General features: G+C 46.4%; 1 protein-coding gene across 8 annotated transcripts in view; it reads left to right on the forward strand.

Moving 5' to 3' along the window:
- LOC142568075 (G patch domain-containing protein 2-like) overlaps window positions 1–18,675 on the forward strand; it is a 127,035-nt gene that overhangs the window by 72,743 nt on the left and 35,617 nt on the right. For 5 of the 8 annotated variants that reach the window (XM_075678170.1, XM_075678177.1, XM_075678175.1 and 2 more), the window contains 2 exons: window positions 6,781–6,845; window positions 17,209–17,309. In XM_075678170.1, the coding sequence (XP_075534285.1) occupies window positions 6,781–6,845; window positions 17,209–17,309 (166 nt within the window). The remainder of the gene's footprint in view (window positions 1–6,780; window positions 6,846–17,208; window positions 17,310–18,675) is intronic. The other 3 variants (XM_075678172.1, XM_075678176.1, XM_075678174.1) reach the window with 1 other exon arrangement.

Genomic DNA, 18,675 nt, shown 5'->3' on the forward strand with positions numbered 1-18,675 from the left:
GTTTCATTTTAGAAGTAGTGAAGTCAGATTCCCGACTCAGCGGCCATTGAAGATGATGTGTTTTGTATTCGCATAAACCGTACCAGCTTATTGCGTGCGTATTGGTTAATACGTAGTGCTTCCACTTTTCGTCACGTAAACACGGCGGTGCATCGTCTCCATCGGGCGGCCCGGCAGAACAACGGCCTCCAAGTGCCCTGTGCGTTTGCGTGTGAAGCCACGTCAACATCAACATCATTTTGGCGCCATGCCAGAGAGCGATGTGGCATCGTACAAGAGAGGACTCACGTCATGCTGAAGCTTGGATAAGAAAGACGCTGGGTGCTCAGCATAGAAGAAAAATTAGACATCGTTCGTGCTATCGAACGTGGCACGAAGAAGTCAGCACTGGCATGCAACATGGATCTGCTGTTGACTACGGTGTGTGGCATTTGGAATGCGAAGAAGTTGCTTGGCAGCGCTGCTGTGACCGTGAAGAGATGTCGGCTACGGGGTTCAAATTTTTTGCCATCGTTGCCTCTGTTGTTGCTAAAGTGTCGCCTAGCGACAGTGATAAGGATCACACGGAAAGCGACAGTATGGGCGATTCAGGCCCGACAATGGCAGAAGCTGCGCGTTATGTCAGCTTCATGAATGCAGTCGTCATGACGAGAACAGCACCCCGCAATGAAAAAGGCCTCCCTCGACATCTGCAGTGATACCGCGCTCGTGCACGGAGAATATGCAACGTCAATGAAGAATCTGCCATGCGAGTGTTTGCCGAGAAAAGGGGGCTGGCTGAAAAGCTGGCTCACAGCTTCAGCAAGTCTGAGGCCGCCATGGTCGCTACTGGGCCGCCACGGCATCAAATGAAAATAACACTTGTTGCACGATGTGAATAACTACTGCATGTTTTTTCCCCTTTCATCGCACCCTCTCTGAGTTGCGTTTTTGACAAGTAAGTGGGCGATCTCAAGCTATTTCAGTTAGCAGTACTGCCATTTAGTACATACCTTTTCCGACCTCCGGCCAACTTAAGACACTGCCATCCGCAACTTAAGATGCTGTTCTTGTTCAACCATGTACCCACTCCCTCTGTAATGCCCCAAAGGCCCTGAGGGTAAATAAATAAGTAAGCTACGGTTTAACGAGGTTTCACTGTATCCCGTTTCGTTATTACAAGGCTTGTGTGTATTATGCCCTTGTTACATGGGCAGCCTTAAAGGAACTGACAATCAAGTTTCATTGTACCTGTTTTATTTAGTGCAATGGACAGCTTATTTGTCAGTGTCTAATCATGAAGTGCTAATGCGGAAAACGCTGTGGAACATTTCTTATCAGAATTTTTCAATCTGCAGTCAGGATGTAGTCGTTCACTTGAAGCATGCTGAAAACAGTGATAGGTGAGTGTGTGTGATGCAGGTTCTTGTGTTCCAAGGTTCTGACGGTTCTCTGAGGCGGAGCCTCCGAGAACCTAATTGAGGACAAAGCCGTTGGCTTCAAATACACACACACAAACTTTTAATAAAACTAGAAAGAGGCATAAAATAAATCATAGAAAGAAATAGAAAGAAAGCATAAAATAAACACTCAAACAGACATTGCGGTAAGAAAAACACTTGGGGCTATGGTGGCGTTAACCAGTGCGCGAGTCCAGGCTGATCACGATAGCAGGGGCGCTTAATACTCTCGACGTCGAGACGCGGCAACAAGATGATGAGAGAAGTTGCGCCGGTCTCACCAAAGGTCGGGGTGTTGACCCGTTGATCAGGCGACCAGAGTGCCCTAGCTCTGGCTTGGAGATAGAAGGCAGACGGCTTGGCAGCACGAGCACACGGCGGCGGTGTTCTGGCCGGGCAGCTGGGTGTAGAACTCGGGCACGTAGCCTGACTGCTCTCGTCCTGCCCACGGGCGCAGAAGCTCGCCAGCCTTGGGCAGCTGGCTGCACGATCGGGTAGAGTGGCGATGCACAGGAACGGGTTGGCAAAAGGCCCCGGTCGGGTGAAGTCCTGGTGGCTCGGGTCCGGAACCTGATGGCCCGTCTTCAACTCCCGGTCTGGTGGCCGACCTTCTCCTGGTGTCGCTTGCTGGAACTCTCCCTGCGTCTCCCCCCTTCTACCAGCCGCGCCTCGCTTTTTCTTCCACTCTGGCCGATTCATCGTTTTCTCATTGGCTGTTTAATGCTCCGTGGCTTCTCCTAATTGGGTTGCTTTCTTTCTTTTAGTTCCGTTCCTTGCGCTGCATGTTCACGTGCCGGACGCTCTTCGGCGTTGTTTTCTCTCCAGCACGGAATTCGCCTCGACACGCACACTCCTTGTCGTCTGCTTCTGTCCTTTCTGACCACCGCACCATGTCGCGCCGTACACACATCACAGCGTGATAGCATATGTACGTCCGTATTAGTGGGAGGCAGAGACAAGTGTGGCCATAGCTGTAACAAAGTATGATTTTGTTTATAGAGTCTATGTTCCAGCAATTCATGTTTTCCGAATTGTTAAAAATTATTTTTGCAATAATAGCTGCGTGTTTTCATGGTTTCCTGTCCAACTGCTTTGTTATTAACCAGTCAAAACGAAACCCATCGGATTGAAAACGAAATGACGCCTTTACGCGTGATGTGGAGTTCGGCATGTTGCTACAGCCATGCGGGCGTTTTTGATTTCCGAAGCATATAATAATGCACGTGTGTCTAATCATATACCAACTGCAATTTTAAGCAATAATTATGATGTGCTTAATTACAGTTGACTTACGTACAGTAATCTCATAGAATACATCCAAAGTACCAAGGTTTCACTGCCAGGTCTCGCCACTTACTGCTTTTTGAGGCTTTCTTTGCCAATTTAAATTTATAATTCCTACTTAAATCGTGAACAGCATGCAGGATTATATCGACATAAATCGTGGTCATTGCATTTCCCTCAACGTATGATACCCCTGCCACACGGGCACAGAAAATGACATTAACTGGCTAATGCCTTAAACTTTAATGTCATTCGTGGGGTGCCACATGGCCATGCTGAATGGCATTAAAGCTTAATGCCATTCGCGGCGTAGTGCGTTCTCGTAACTCACTTGGCCATCAAATGCGTACTCTCGATCCCAGTGTCGCCAAATTCTGACGTGGCTAAATGGATCCTTAGCGAATAACAATTAATATATTCTTCACTTTCTTTAAAAAAAAAAAAGCTCTTTCTCGCGGCGCAGTGCGTTCTTACAATTATTACAACTCACTTGGTCGTTGAATGCGTGCTCTCGTTTACAATGTCCCCGTCGTGGCCATAGTGACCATATTCTCAAGATATTAATTAGCCAGGAGAAGCTGTTCGATTGCACGGCAGCGGCTCCTTGCCTTGTTGGCCTCATACTAAAGCCTTCGAATTTCTCGACGATGCTTGACTCGAAGAAGCACATCGCCAGAACAAACTGGAGCACACGGTCAAATTCTTCAGGGTCGCTTCTTGAGAGCTTTGAAGCTGTGAACACTACTTTTCCAATTTCAATATTTTGGCTACGCTATGGATTGGCCATTGAGCTTTGGCTTCAAACAGTTTACGATTGGTGAAACAATGACATTCCTTAAGTAAACTACATACAATATGCCGATTAATGTTTCTCATACCATTTCATAAACATCTGCTCCCTAGATAACTGTTTTTTATTATATTACGATTGGCACGAAAACTTAACCATTTCACTGCAGCTATCGCCATCGCAATGCTTGATGTCATTAAGTATGTGCATGTAGCAGCGATCGAAATATAACGGCATTAATAAACTTCAGGTCTTAAACTTTTAATGGCATTAACCTCGCCCTTGTGGCAGAGATATCACAACACATTCTGGGCAGCAGTCAGTCCCTGTAACCATGGTTAAAACAATTGCAGTTATCACGAATGCAGTTATCACGAAATGTGGTTAGTGCAGTTACACAGCACAGCAGGCAAAATGCCAGTTAGGCTGCTAACTGCATTTACTGCAAACTAAGCTTAGCAATCTTGGTTTAGGTTACCTGATGTTTTGCAAGTGGTCAACGTGGCAGGCGGTACATCAACGGAGTGCAGTGTGGATCCTCCGCAGCTCATTTAATAGCATGTGAATTGACCTGGAGCAAATATGGAGGCCATGATAACCGTAAGATAATTTGGCTGCTCTGTGCTGAAATACTTGGAATGGCTACCTCTACTTCGAGGTGACACAAGCGCAACGGCACTCTTGCCGCCGACGAAGGGCCATACAATAGGTATGAAGTGCGGCCGGCTACTGCCTATGCTAATCGAACTTTTTGTGGGACAGTGTCAAAATAAAGTTGCACAACGAATTGTGTGTGCGAAAAGACGCAGTAGTTAGTTGAGGCTGCATAGTCTTCAGTTTTCTGCGCAGACATGCGAGCCACTTTGATATTGTCTGGAAAAGATACGAAAAGATATGGAAAAGATACGCCGGAGACGAGTTCTCCGGCGTGCCGTGCCTGCGGTTCACACCATACACATGTTGTGTTGAAATTACCTTTAAATTATTGCATTATTTGGGCCGCGTCTTCGAATCCCAGTGGAAATTCAAATGGCATGGCTTATTTATCGCCACCGTTAACCGTGAATAGAAATGTGCGCGTAACTCCGGGAAACTGCGGTTGGCATTAAAATTAGTTAAATGAGAACCACTGTTAAGTTTAACAGTGGTTAGGGGTGCACGTGTAACAAGGGTAGTAGTGTCCTTGTGTGGGTCGCACCTTAACAGCGTTTCCACACACCATGCAGTGACACTCACCAACAGTGTGTGCTTGTACCATGATAAAATGAAAATAGTAAGAATCGGCACTCTACTTTAGTTATACAGTGAAAGCTCGTTAAACCGTAGTTCGCCGGAGCTCGGGAAAGGTACGTACTAAACGGTAGTACTGTTTAACCGAATAGCATGAGATCACCCACTTACCTGTCGAAAACTGAACTCAGAGAGAGTGCGATGAAAGGGGAAAAAACACGCAGTATTTATTCACTTCGCGCGACAAAAGCGTTATTTTCGCCGCTGTCGTCTGCCTAGCACGCCGACGACAGCGGCCTCAAACTTACTGAAGCTGCGTGCCAGCTTTTCAGCCAGCCCCCTCTTCTCGGCAAACATTCGCATAACAGATTCCTCGTTGGCGTTAAGTATTCACCGTGCACGTGCGCCGTAGTGCTGCAGAAGTCCCGGGGGCGCCTTTTTCATTACGGGTGCCGGAGTTTAGAATAATTTTCATTTGGAATAGAGTTACGTTATCGCGCCCCTATTGTCGTCGCGACGATTGCATTCATGAGGCTGACGCAACGCGCAGCTTATGCCACTGTCGGGCCTGAATCGCTCGTGCTATCGCTTTCCGTATCGTCCTCGTCACTGTCGCTAGTCGACACTTCGGCAACAACAGAGGCAACGATGGCGAAAAGTCGAACCTCGTAGCCGACATATCTTCGCGGTCGCAGCAGCGCTGCCGAGCAACTTCTTCGCATTCCAAATGCCACACACTGTAGTCAACAGCAGATCCCTGTTGCGTGTCAGCGCCGACTTCTTCGTGTCACGTTCGATAGCACGGACGATGTCTAATTTTTCTTCTATGCTGAGCACCCGGCGTCTTTTTTATCCAAGCTTCGGAACGACGCGAGTCCTCGCTTGCACGACGCCATAACGCTCTCTGGCACCGCGTCGAAATGATGTTGATGTGGCTTCACGCGCAAACGCACAGGGCGCTTGGAGGCCGTTGTTCCGATCTCTGAGGCGTGTTGTTCTGCCGGGCCGCCCGATGGAGACGGCGCAGCGCCGTGTTTGCGCGACGAAAAGTTCAAACGCTACGTTTTAACCGATGCGTACACAGTAAGCTGGTACAGTTTATGCGGATACGAAACACATTATGTTCAATGGCCGCTGAGTCGGGGATTTGACTTTACTACTTTTAAAACGAAACTACTGTTTAAGCCGGTACGGTTTAACGAGGTTTTACTTTATTGTGATCTGATTACCTTGAAATACCACACATTCTTGTGTAAGGGCAGCATCCTTAAAGGCCAACTGCTACGAAATTTCAGTTTGGCTAAATTTGTTATAGATGAGTGCCTAGTATGTTCCAGTGGAGCAACCTTTGCAATGAAGTAGGGCTGATAACTGTGTAGTTTTCTTGTTAGCAGCCTTTTTTAAACAGCACTTAAATAGACGGTGTGTGCACCTAGTGGTTGTTGCTGCCTCCGACATAACTCGGCATGCTGCGGGCAGCCTCGGGCACTGCCTTATCTCACAGGTCAGGCCGAGGAGCTGCGCGCTTGTAGGTCATGCGTCACTTTTGGCGAGCACTGATGGCAATGTTTTCTTTTCTGTTTCTGTATCAAAAATGGCTATTTTTGCAATCTTTCTGCGACACTTCCGTTCATATTTTGATGTCACATTTGCACAGAGGCGTCTCTGTATCTACACATTCCTAAAGTGCAGTTTTTATGCAGTCCAAAATTCAGTTGCAATTGGCCTTTAAATTTTGCGTTAAATTTATTTCGAAAAGAAGAGAAGCTTGTGGCTACACCACGTTCAAGCATCGTGTTCTGCCATCTGCTACACTCAGTGTGCAGAGTCATTGTCTCACGTGAAATCTGTCCTGTTGGCTGTGTGCCATTCAGTGAAGCACATTTGTTGTGAAACTGCTCTCACCTCTTGCTGGCTAACGTGAGTCCATGAGAAACATTCCCTCTCACCGGAGCAAAATGCTTGTCACCTGTTTCATTACTTTGTGATTTTGTCTTCATCTTGCCCTCTGAACCTTTTCTTCTTTCCAACCTGCAGGTGGTGTCGATATCACTGCCCACAACCTCATCTCATAGATCACTGGAGTTGCTTTCGAAATCGGAGTAAGTTTATCGTCTTTTACTGCATCTGGCTCTGTGTGGGTTCCTGTTATAGATTCATGGCCCATTGGCCAGATTCATAGATAAGTGAAGCTGCAAAACTACAGGCAGCTCTGCTAGTGGTGCAGTGTTGGCATAGTGCTTTTTTTTTTCTGCGCTAACTTCTTTAGTGCGCATATTTTCTGTTACTTGCAAGAAGATACAAAATGGATCAAAATAGACTTCACACTCAGTAAGCAAGTGAATTCTGCGGAAATCCATCGAGTGAATGAGATTTAGAAACAGATGTGTACGCATTACCCGTTGAGATTACACAAACCTGCAAAGGCACCCCATGATGTTTCTTCAGAAAGGAAGTATTGCAGTCTTAAGGGAAAAAAAAAAAGCCTTTGCAGATGTATGCAAATACAAACAACTAATACATAAAAGACATCAAAGATGTACAGTTGAACCTCACAATAACGAAATCAGCGGGGAACACGGAAAAATTTGCTTTTGTGGGAATTTCATTGTTGTGAAAAGAAACAGCACAGATAGGTAATGTATCGCAGAACAAAACTTTACTGTCAAAATCCCATTAGCCTACTTTGCAAGCTTTGCTCGAGGATATAGAACCTTATTGCCGACAGTGCAAAGTGCGCCACATGGGTCGACCAGCAGTGACAGCACTGCCGTAGCGCAGTATTCTTTGTCAGTTGCTTTCAGAGATGCGATCACTTTTGCAAGATTTTGCGTAACTTGGCACCGCACGCAGAGCAACAGTGCATGCAGCAGCATTTCTCCAGCGCAAGCTGTTGCGCGTAGGCACCAACGCGTCCGGTGCCGAGTGCAAAATTGATTGTATCTTGTGTACCCAAAGGCAAACGATCGAGATAATGGCCTTTTAGCGTAAATCTATGGCCGGCACCGAATCCGCACACGATGCCTATCGGGTGGCACCAGAACTAGGGTTATTGAAGCAAGGGATACATATTCCCGGACGATCGCTCAATCATGGCCCGATGCATGACACTCCATATGCTGCGACCGCCATCTCAAGCACCATAAACAATTCCATATCAGTGGGATGTGGATTTCCTTGTTTTTGGTGCATTGTTCTCACCGAGGTGCACATTCCGCAGTGAACTGCCGCAATCGGCGATTGTTCTTCGAAACGTGCGTTCAGTTTACGTTCAGTTTTGCCTCACATGATTGGCCTAAGCCCCGCCGAATCATCAGCCACGAGGAACGCAAACTGAATGCGCGTTTCGAACAACGACCCACGATCTCGCCTATAGTAGGCATGCAAAAGCCGTCATCTCATGTTGGTAGCAACATGCATGCTGCTTTAAATGGGCGATCAACAAACAAGATGGCGGCCATGATGTGTTTCCAGCACACTGACCGCTTCCGGTGCTTCGTTGTTTTTGTAAACAAAAATGGTGGCTCCCACACAAGTGTAATGTGGTATTTTGAAAGAGCGTAGGTTAGGGCATGCTGGTATTCCCTAACTGAGGCATTTTAGCGCACGAAAAGGGACGAAAGACAGTCTTGCCACTGTCTTGCCACTGTCTTTCGTCCCTTTTCATGCACTAAAACACCTCAGTTATGTAATGTGGTAGTATTCTATGCAATTTTAGTGCAGAATAATTGCATTTGAGCCACTTTTGGAGCCTGCTAGCCTTACGTGAGTAGGTAATTTGCGGAGTAACGTTCCCGGCAAATTTCGTTGATGCGGAATTGCAGTACAGTGACGTTTCATTGCCGAAAGGTACGAAATGCATTAAATCCTATGGGTGTTTGCTTGCCGGGGATATGAAAATGTATCTCTGTTGCGAGAATTTCGTTGTTGCGGGATTTCGTTATTGCGGGTTTCGACTGTATAAGATAATTTTTACAAACTTTGGAAGTTCTAGGAGCCTGGTATGGCACTGAATGAGATCTAATGAAGAGTTTGCAAATGCTTCACCATATATATATTCAGTGCAAGTCTTCTCCAAATGCTGTACACAGAAATGCAAACAAAATGAGAATGAAGACTTAACGCAGTAGAACCTTGTTGATACGGTCCCATTACATATGATTTCCCAGCACCAATGTTCGCGACCGAAAGCACATGATAACCCGATACAGTTATGCTCCTTTCTTACAATTTCATGCGTTCCCGGAACCAATGATCTTTTGGCACCAACTTTCGGTACATCGCCAAACTGCGATCGTATGATACGATTTGTGGCTGCTAGATCCCATGTAAACAAGAAAAAGCTTAAGTCTATTGCAATCGAGCACAGCAGCCGCGCGCCACAGCAGCATCCCTGCAGCACTCGCCCAGCCGTATTGTCAAAACGCCAGCGCTCACTCACTTTCCTATTCTGATAGCAGCATATCTCCTCATGGGTTGCATGTCGCATGCTGCATTCACAGCTGTTGAGAACAAAAGAGAAAGAAGCATGCCATCACCGTGCGCCCAAGCGAAAGGATGTGGGGTTCGAATAAAGCAGTCGCGCTGATCAACCGCAGCTGAACGTGCAGTCGCTTCATTCTATACATTGCTATACAGTGAAAGCTTGTTAAACCGTTGCTGCTTAAACAGTAGTTTCGTTTTAATAGTAGTACAGTCAAATCCCCGACTCGGCGGTCATTGAACATAATGTGTTTTGTATCCGCATAAACTGTACCAGCTTATTGCTTATGTATCGGTTAACAAGTAGTCTTTCAACTTTTCGTCTCCCAAACACGGTGGTACGTCGTCTCCATCGGGCAGCCCGGCAGAACTACAAGCCTCAGAGATCGGAACAGCAGCCCCCAAGCGCCCTGTGCGTTCGCGCGTGAAGCCACATCAACATCAACATAATTTCGGCGGCGTGCCAGCATCATGCATGCGAGGACTCGCATCGTGTCGAAGCTCGGATAAAAAAATGCGCCAGAGGCTCAGCATAGAAGAAAAATTAGACATTGTTCGTGCTATCAAACATGACACGAAGAAGTTGGCGCTGGCATGCGACAGGGGTCTGCTGTTGACTACGGTGTGTAGTATTTGGAATGCAAAGAAGTTGCTCAGCAACGCTGCTGCGACTGTGAAGGGATGTCGGCTACGAGATTAAACTTTTCGCCATCGTTGCCTCTGTTGTTGCCGAAGTGTCAGCTAGTGACAGTGATGAGGACGACACGGAAAGCGACAGCATGGGCAATACCGGCCCGACAGTGGCAGAAGCTGCGCGCTACGTCAGCCTCATGAATGCAGTCGTCACGACGAGAACAGTACCCAGCAATGAAAAAGGCGCCCCGCAATTTTTGCACCGGTACCGCACGCGTGCACGGAGAATACGTAACGCCAACAGGGAATCTGCCATGTGAGTGTTTGCCGAGAAGAGGGGGCTGGCTGAAAAGCTGGCTCGCAGCTTCAGTAAGTTTGAGGTCGCTATCGTCGCTGCTAGGCCGCCGTGGCATCAAACGAAAATAACACTTTTGTCATGCGAAGTGAATAAATACTGCATGTTTTTTTACCCTTTCATCGCACTCTCTCTGAGTTCTATTTTTGACAGGTAAGTGGTCGATCTCATGCTATTTCAGTTAAACAGTACTACCGTTTAGTACATACTTCTTCTGAGCTCCGGCCAACTACGTACGGTTTAACGAGGTTTCACTGTAGTACAAAAACCTGCGAAGGAGACTGCCATCCGCACAACCATTTATGGACTGACTACGCCGTCAGCTCCGGTTGCGGCGCATTTGAAACTCCGCAACCAGAGCCTTGAAGGAAATGCAGCTGATGCCTACCGCGTAACAAGTGCTCCTGATTGAACTCAATGACAAAAACCGTTTGTCTTCTCACTGAAATGAGCACTAAAATTGAAGAGCTTGTGAGCGACGATGAATACAAAGCTGAGTTTACTAGACCCTTCAACATGACGAGAAGATCTGGCACATGATCAGCCAGGTTTGGTTTCGTCTTGTTTTCCTGCACTGCCATTGCGTCTCTACCAACTGCAGCTAGCCCTTATTGAGGACAGCAGGCAGTACATCCAGTCGGTCCATCCGATAAGCACTCGAATGTCAGCGCAAAAGCCAGAACGTCGACGCAGCGCAAGGAACAGCTACCAAAGAGGCAGTGGCGTAGCCAGAAATTTCATACCAGGGGTGGGGGTGGGGGGGAACGTTGCAGCTCGGCCTCCTCCTTAAATAATTTGTCGAGGCATCAAATACACAAATAATAACCGCATTGACATTGCCAAAGTTGCTTCAAACGAATTATTGAATGCTATGCGCTGTCAAGACAAGTAAAATATGTATTTTTTCATAAAAGAATAGTACACTCGTATGTCCCGAAAATTGTGCTCAAAATAACTGATATCGATGCTTACGTGTTTTTTGTCTATTTAATAATTAAAGGAAATATCACACAAACTTTAGAACTATATCAGTTTGCAACCAGCAAAGGAGTGCATGCCGCTGATATGGGAAATGTAAAGGCCATGAAATGAACAAGTTGAGGACAAATATTTTAATGAAACTTTCTTATTCAAGAACCTTGTTTAGATATTTGTACACATGTAACAGCCAGGAAAAATCTCAATGACGCTTTTCTTTGTTACAATGTATTGAGCAGGAGCACCTGTCACTGGTCGTGTATTGTAATTTGCACCTAAATTATAGTCGCAACAAAGAGCACATTTAAAAAGCAGGAGTTCTGCAAAATATACCAAGGGCGAGTCAAATTACAGTGAGCCAATGCGAATATATGACAAACGGGATACTTCATTTAAAAGTAGTCTTCATGAGCATTGAGACATTTGTCCCTCTGGCTAATGAGTTGCATGATTCCTGTCCCATAAAGCTCCTTGGGTTGCTGCTTCAAGAAATCTGTAACTGACTCTTTCACGTCATCATCCCACACGAATCTGGTTCCCTTGAGCTGTTTCTTCAATTTCCGGAAATTGTGGAAGTCACAAGGCAACAGGTCTGGGCTGTATGGCAGAGGTTGCCGCATTTCCCTCTTGAAGTTTGCCAGTTTAGTGTAAACCACATCAGCCATGTGGGGACGGGCATTGTGGTGGAGCAAGATGACCCGATTCGTCTATTTTCCACATTGTTTGTTCTTGATTGCGACACGCAGCCGATCTGGTGTTTCGCAGTATCAGAAACGATTGATAGTCTCTACAGGTTTAGCAAATTCGATCAGTAATGGGCCCTGACGATTGAAAAAAAACAAACAAAAAAGTCAGCAACACCTTTCCGGCGGAAACAATGGCCTTTGCTTTCTTTGGGGCTGGTGAATTCGAATGTTTCCACTGTAAGCTTTGCCGTCGTATTTTAGGCTTGTAGTAGTGGCACCACGATTCGTCCCCGTTCACAACTGCAAACAAGAAGTCGTTACCCTCATTGCGATACTGGATCAGATGAGTCAAGGCAGCGCCGAACTTCTCCGTCTTCTGGCGGTGGTTCAAAATCGTGGGCAGTCATTGCGTACACAAGAGCCGATAACCGAAATTTTCATGAATTATTGCGTGAACTGAACCGTGACTGATGTTCACACGCTCTGCCAGCTCATCAACCTTTGCAATTGTGGTGAGGGTGATAGCACAGTGGCTTTGGCCCGGTCTTGGATCGTCTTTGCAACCTTCACGTCCTTCTTTGAACAGTTTGCTCCAACGCTTCACAGTGGTCAACGAAATGTAATGTTCAACATACACGGCAGCCACACGGAGACTCATTTCTTTTGGGGAAACAACTTCAGCTGTCAAAAAGAAAAAAAACCTCACGGCACCACGCTGATAAACTTTTGGGGCGTCCATTATGTTACGCAACCATGTTCAACCCATTGTATGAGAGCATTAAAGAACATTTATCCTCACACCTGCGTGTCACTTTTCTAAATGAGAGATGCCCGTGTGCTATGCGCGTGCCTCACAGATAATGAACCGAACCATTATTGTGCGGGGTGGGTTGGCTCACTTTAATTTGTCTCGCCCTTGTACATTAGTAATGCGAAGGTACAATGGAATCTCCAAATGCGAAGATGCAGCTTGATAAAGGGCAAAAAAGTGTCACTGGAAACAATGTTCACTGCACGCATACACGAAACCTTGCAACAAGATATTTAAATATATGTATAACTCCAATAAATCTACATATCTAAACGAAGGTCACTGTATTTAATGCGTCAAGCAAGGCAAATAAACATGTCGTGCAATCACATATTCATAGATCACAGAATCCTAAGGCCCGCCCCCCCTCCCTCCACTCTCCCAATGTATCGCACGCGGTGGAGGGTGGCGCGCTTCCTCCCTGCTTTTCTCCCTTGTGCACACAAGACTGAGCCACCATTGATGGCTCACCCATGCTAACCCCCCCCCCCTCCCCCACCCTGCGCTTCCACTTGCACATGCAGCACGCGGCGCGTGGTCAGGATGTTACCGCCCTTGAACTTTATACGGAACATGAGGGTGACGGTGGAAATGCACCTGGAGTGTTCACATAATTGCTATCGCAATAATATAAGAGTCTCCTGCAAGTGTAGTATCCTGTGGCCCATTACTTTCTGCAAAAGAGGTTACAAAGTCGAACTTTCACCATGCGGCAACTTGCTGCGGTGCAACGTCTTTTTTCTTTTGTGGGGCTGGAGCATCAAAATGAAAAAAATAAAAAGAATGCAGAGGAAAGCATGTCAACTTGTCTAATAGTGTTTCGATTTGGCTTGTCTCGTTGTATGTGCCAATGTATGACTTTAGAAAAGTCAATGCACCTTTGGCATCAAATATTTATAACAACACTAAACCCACAAAGTTCCGGAATTGAAAATCTAAAGCACCATTTTGGAAATGTCAATGCACCTTTCACATTAAAAGATGAGAACTTTATGCCCATATAGTTTCGCAATTGACATTCATGCGCTCCGTAGATTCCGTGGCCAAAGATGCCATGATGAGCCTGTTTGCCATCAAAGCGCCCTTGAAACTTGGTGCTCTGACAGGGCTCCTTGCGTTATGTGACTCCCAGTGCACAAGTGTTGCTGTGAAATGCAGCCCGAGTTCACAATATTCGCAGTGCAATGTCTTTTTGAGTGTGAAAAAGACATTCTAGACAAAATCCAGAATGATTTCTGGCGCCGGGGGTTGCTTTGGCCGGTGGTGCATGGACAGCACGAAAAAATTTCAAGGGGGGGGGGGCTTGTGGGGCTTCAGCTACACCCCTGGACTGAGGCGAGGGTACAGTGCCAGCTAATACTGTACAACAACAAGTTAATAGCTGACACGGGCCTCCAGACCACGGCTAGAACAGAGGACAAGTTCAAGCTACCAGTTCCTCAAGCGTCCACATATATATTATGACATACCATGGCGCCAATTTGATTACCGTGCAATGTATATGGAACAGATGTTAATGACCAGCCATGTCATACAAACCAACTCCTATTTAGTGCGCATGATGTTGGTTTAGCCCCACCAACATCAGAACCAAAACCAAAAAAAAATTGTCATCGCTCTTGCTCCTCTCTACACCGCAACGATGAGACCGAATACCATCAGCAAGGCCGCGCTCGGAACCGTAGCCCCAAGACGAGCATATCGACAGTGTTGGGGCCTTCTAAGATCTTCTTCAATAACAAAAAGCAGACAAGCTGCCATAACGACTGTCACAAGAATGACTACTTTTCCAGTGAAAAGAGCAGCTACGTGCCGCCACCCTGGTTCAGGTCGTCCCAGTGCAAGTACTATTGTATGGAGGATGTCACCACTGAGGCGGGTTGTATGCAACTGCACCGACGTCTTCAGCAAAGATGCTTAAACTTCATCGATCAACAAGGCTATCTCCTGCCGACTACACTGGCAAGGTCGCGACCCACAGAGGTACCCAGTGACTCCATATTGGACAGCTACAATCAAAGTCGACTGAAAGAGTGCAATTGTCCCGGAAGCATTGTGATTGCCATGGACCATTGTGGCCTATGTACTAGCAGACAGCTTCGTAACGCCTACATTGAAAGCCAGAACGATGACATGGGTGACCTGCACATAATCCACAAGTCCAAGAAGAAAAGGAAGCAAGCTCCTTTGGTGCTTCTTTCAGTTGTTCACGTGCCGTCGGATTATTCGTGGGCTTCCGTTCCAGCATGGTGGGATGCCAGTAGGAACTGCCACCGCAGCCAATGCATCGGGTTGTTGCAGAATCAGAAAGCGACGACAAGAGCACCTACGAGTTCCACCAATTCGACCGCCGCCAGCTGGAAAACTTGTCCAAGACTATGAGACTAAGGAGCGAACTTTAAAAGACACCATGGCGCTGCTGTCATCATCAACCATCTTGTCCGTTTCTTTAGGGTGGCATCACTGCGTGCATGAGGCAGAGGACAGGGGGTTTGAATGAAGCAGTTGCACCGTTGAAATGCAGTCACTTTGCTCTTTACATAGCTATCACGGCCAACCCTATTGTGTTAAGCTTCTTCATCTGTCTTTGTCACAGTGCATTTGGTGTAGTGCCATTGGAGGCATACTGCACGCTTTTAATATGTGATTACCCAAACCTGTTGCCCTTCCCTGCTGTAAGCATGGCGAAGTAAGCGTCATGTTTCGTTCTGACAGCACCATATCCCTGCATCGCTTACCAGCTCGATATTGTTTTGATTTCCTGTCGCCTTCTTTAAAAAAACTATGCAGTAGGAAAATGACAGTACACATCTTTGGGCACTCGAGCCCCACCAGCTTGATGCACATTGGCATATTGCGCCATATCAATTTGTACCCAGGGGGTCCGTAAAAACTTCTCTCCAAAATGTCTCGCTCAAAGAAGCTGCTAACTCAGGCCGAATTCGAGGAGCACAAATTTAAGCTTGCCAAAACCACAACTGCTACACCCGTCTTGAGCTGCCCGGGCCGCAGTAGCTCAGCATGAGCCAGTGTCTCATGCTACAAAGATTTGCACAGTGCTTCGCACTGCACAGGTGTCAACTACAGTTAAGTCTGCAAAAGCTTTAGCGACTTCAGATCGCACCTTCTCCCGGTCAGTATGTTTGTTATCATGTTTTTTTTCTAGACCATACAAACAAGGTTCTACTGTATAAAGCAGCCAAGATAAGTGCATTCAGTTAGTGGTGACTGAGAAGATTTATTGAAGGTTAGCAGAGGACTGCTAGGGATAAAAATAAGTTAAGGCAAAACCCACCTCATGATGAATGCCGACAATGCGATTACCATTGAAGCTATGTAGCGGCACCCCGAATTGCCAAATCCTTCCCTTCCTTTCTCTTCCCTGACCAGCGCTCGATGCACACTCTGGTCCCCTTCTGTTCCCTTCGCTTGTTTCCCCACACTTGGCTTCCGTTGATGCCGACTTCTTCACTTCTTGCCTCCTGTTCTGCTTGCCTGTCTGGGCCAGTGGCACATGCCCATTCTGCAGTATTGGCCAAGAATGTTCACATGCCCAGTGGCCCAGGTGGGCATGGTTAGAAATGGCCATCATGCAGAAAAGTAGTTGAAGTTTCAAAGAATGGCAATCGCATTAAGAAAAAGGATGGCCGGTCTAGTCTTGCCACTTGAAATAACATGGTGGTGAGAACGTGAAACAGTTCAGAAAGGATTCACTTGCAACAGTTCAGTTGCCTGCTATGTGTGAACACCTGGCAAAGCACTCGTGATGCAATTTGTAATGGGTCAATTTAAGAACCAGAAAACTGGAAAATGGCATGCAGGTGTGGTGCTCAAACTGGCAGCTGGCACCGTAAAGGAAAAACCTACTCGGTGGCAACCCTACTTCTCTTTTGGCTGACGCAGTCTGTAGATTTCGCTGATTTGCATAGATTTAGGAACATGGAGATGGGGTACCTTGCACAAAAGGCTTCATTGCGAGTTAAGGGCAGCACAAGCACATGGCTACTCACCAAGTCACTTAACCCTTTCAGTGTCCTGTTTTTTCAGAGGTGACGCACCATCAGCATTAGGTTTTTATTTCTCAGATACTATAAAATGAACACAATGGTTTATTTTTGTTTATGCAGAAAGAAAAAAATGACATGGTTAATGAAAAGTGCACTCTTGGTATCCGAGGGGAGAGAGTGGAGAACGTGCCGGTACATCAGTGGCACTGAAAGGGTTAAATGTCAGCATCACTAAGCAGCAGTGGCTCAGCATGAAAGATAGACTTCCCAGGACTTTTGTTTTTGAAACATTTTTTCCCTCCCATCTTTGGGAATGCAAGCAAGACGGTAGGGTCCTCTAATATCCCTGGTTGACTTATGCATGGCAATATATGGTAGGTCATCTCTTAGCAATGAAGAAATGTCTAGGAGTTGTAAAGGCCACTATAAGTCACCCTAGATCAATTTGATATTTGCCTATGGGGCTTTTATTTAAGGCTGTCACGAGGTATATGTGGAGCTTGTCCTTCCCAGGAACTGGCCAGGGTCTGCATTGAATGAGCGTGCACCTCGCAGCTGCCTGGCAGAGGTCAAGCGCCGGCGTCGCACACCCCCTGCAGGACCCGTAGTACCAGGTGGGTTCCGTTGCTCTCTCCAAACGAATCTGGGAAGGCTCTTGTAAGATTGAGCAAACTGTTGGTTCAAGCTATTTGGTAATCCATAACCCTTGAACTTTAGTGCAGCATAAGCAGACATTTCTGTTAAGTTCCTATTGTGCTCGGAAATAGCAACATGTGTAAGGGAGTTGAAGGTTACCCTGGATGTCATGGTTGTGATTGTGGGTGTATGCCGCATTTTGATAACCTTTGTTGGAAACATCATCATTTTGTTTGTGTTCTGAGATTGTTACATGAGGAAGATTGTTGAGGCAGCAAAAATACTGAGTGATGATTAGGAATGTGATAGTTCATCATCAGTTTCTTTATCCAAGAAAGAACTATATTGTCTTGGTGATGGCTGGTGATAGCCAAATGCTTTTTGCCGTTGTGCATGCGCTCCTGCAGCATATGATTGGTTTGGTTTCCCTGTGGTTTTCCTGCGTGTATAGATACCGTGTCCAATGTTATACATCCTTTGGAAGTTGGTGCTTGTGTGTCTCCTATACAGTGCAGTCCACTTAAAATGATATCAAGAACCAAAAAATCCGATCGTAATAGCCAATCATTGCTATATGTAGACTGCCGCTAAAAAAAAAAAAGAAGAAGGGCTGCCGGTCATACCTGCGTAACTCCGAAACCAAATTTGCCACTTACGATAAAGAATTGACGTTGTAGAAAGACGACTGTGAAAAATGAAATGTTTATTTATACCTCGAAACAGCACATCAAGTGTTCAGCGTGCTGAAATAGTCAGAAATCTGCACTTGCTTTTGCGGAAGTTTCAGATTCACAACCACGGTTTACATCGCGTCCAGCGGCTGCGCGAACACTGGCAGCTATAATTTAGCGTACATGAAATCAGTGACCAACTCTATCGACTACAGTGCACTTTGCTTGAACATTGAGATCGGTGTCAAAGACGGGCCATTGTCAATCTCGTCGCCGCTGTCTGTCGCGACAATGATCGCCCCGTTGGAGAATCTTCGCAGAACAAGGCAGCGCTTTCTGCACTCACATACTCTTCCATCGAAGCACCACCTATTTAATCACCAGTAGCAACATGCTCCCAGAGTTCGGTAATGTCAGCGGCTGCTACCGTGTTGGTTTCACACATGAAGGTTTTGCCCTGGCACACAAAGCCCACCGTTAATGTTCATCGGCATGGTCACTGGTTCTAGCATTCATGATCGTGGCGCTCGCAGTTTTCAGAATCGTCGATATCATCGAGAGCAGGTACTTTGAGTCTTGCAAAATTTGCAGCTTCGTCTCAAACGACACGGCTTTGCACTTTGTCGGGCACCTACCGCTGCTTCCGTGGCCCATTTTCGTGCTCACTGAGGAA

The sequence above is a fragment of the Dermacentor variabilis genome, unplaced genomic scaffold (assembly GCF_050947875.1).
Source record: "Dermacentor variabilis isolate Ectoservices unplaced genomic scaffold, ASM5094787v1 scaffold_16, whole genome shotgun sequence".
NCBI classification, from domain to species: Eukaryota; Metazoa; Arthropoda; class Arachnida; order Ixodida; family Ixodidae; genus Dermacentor; species Dermacentor variabilis.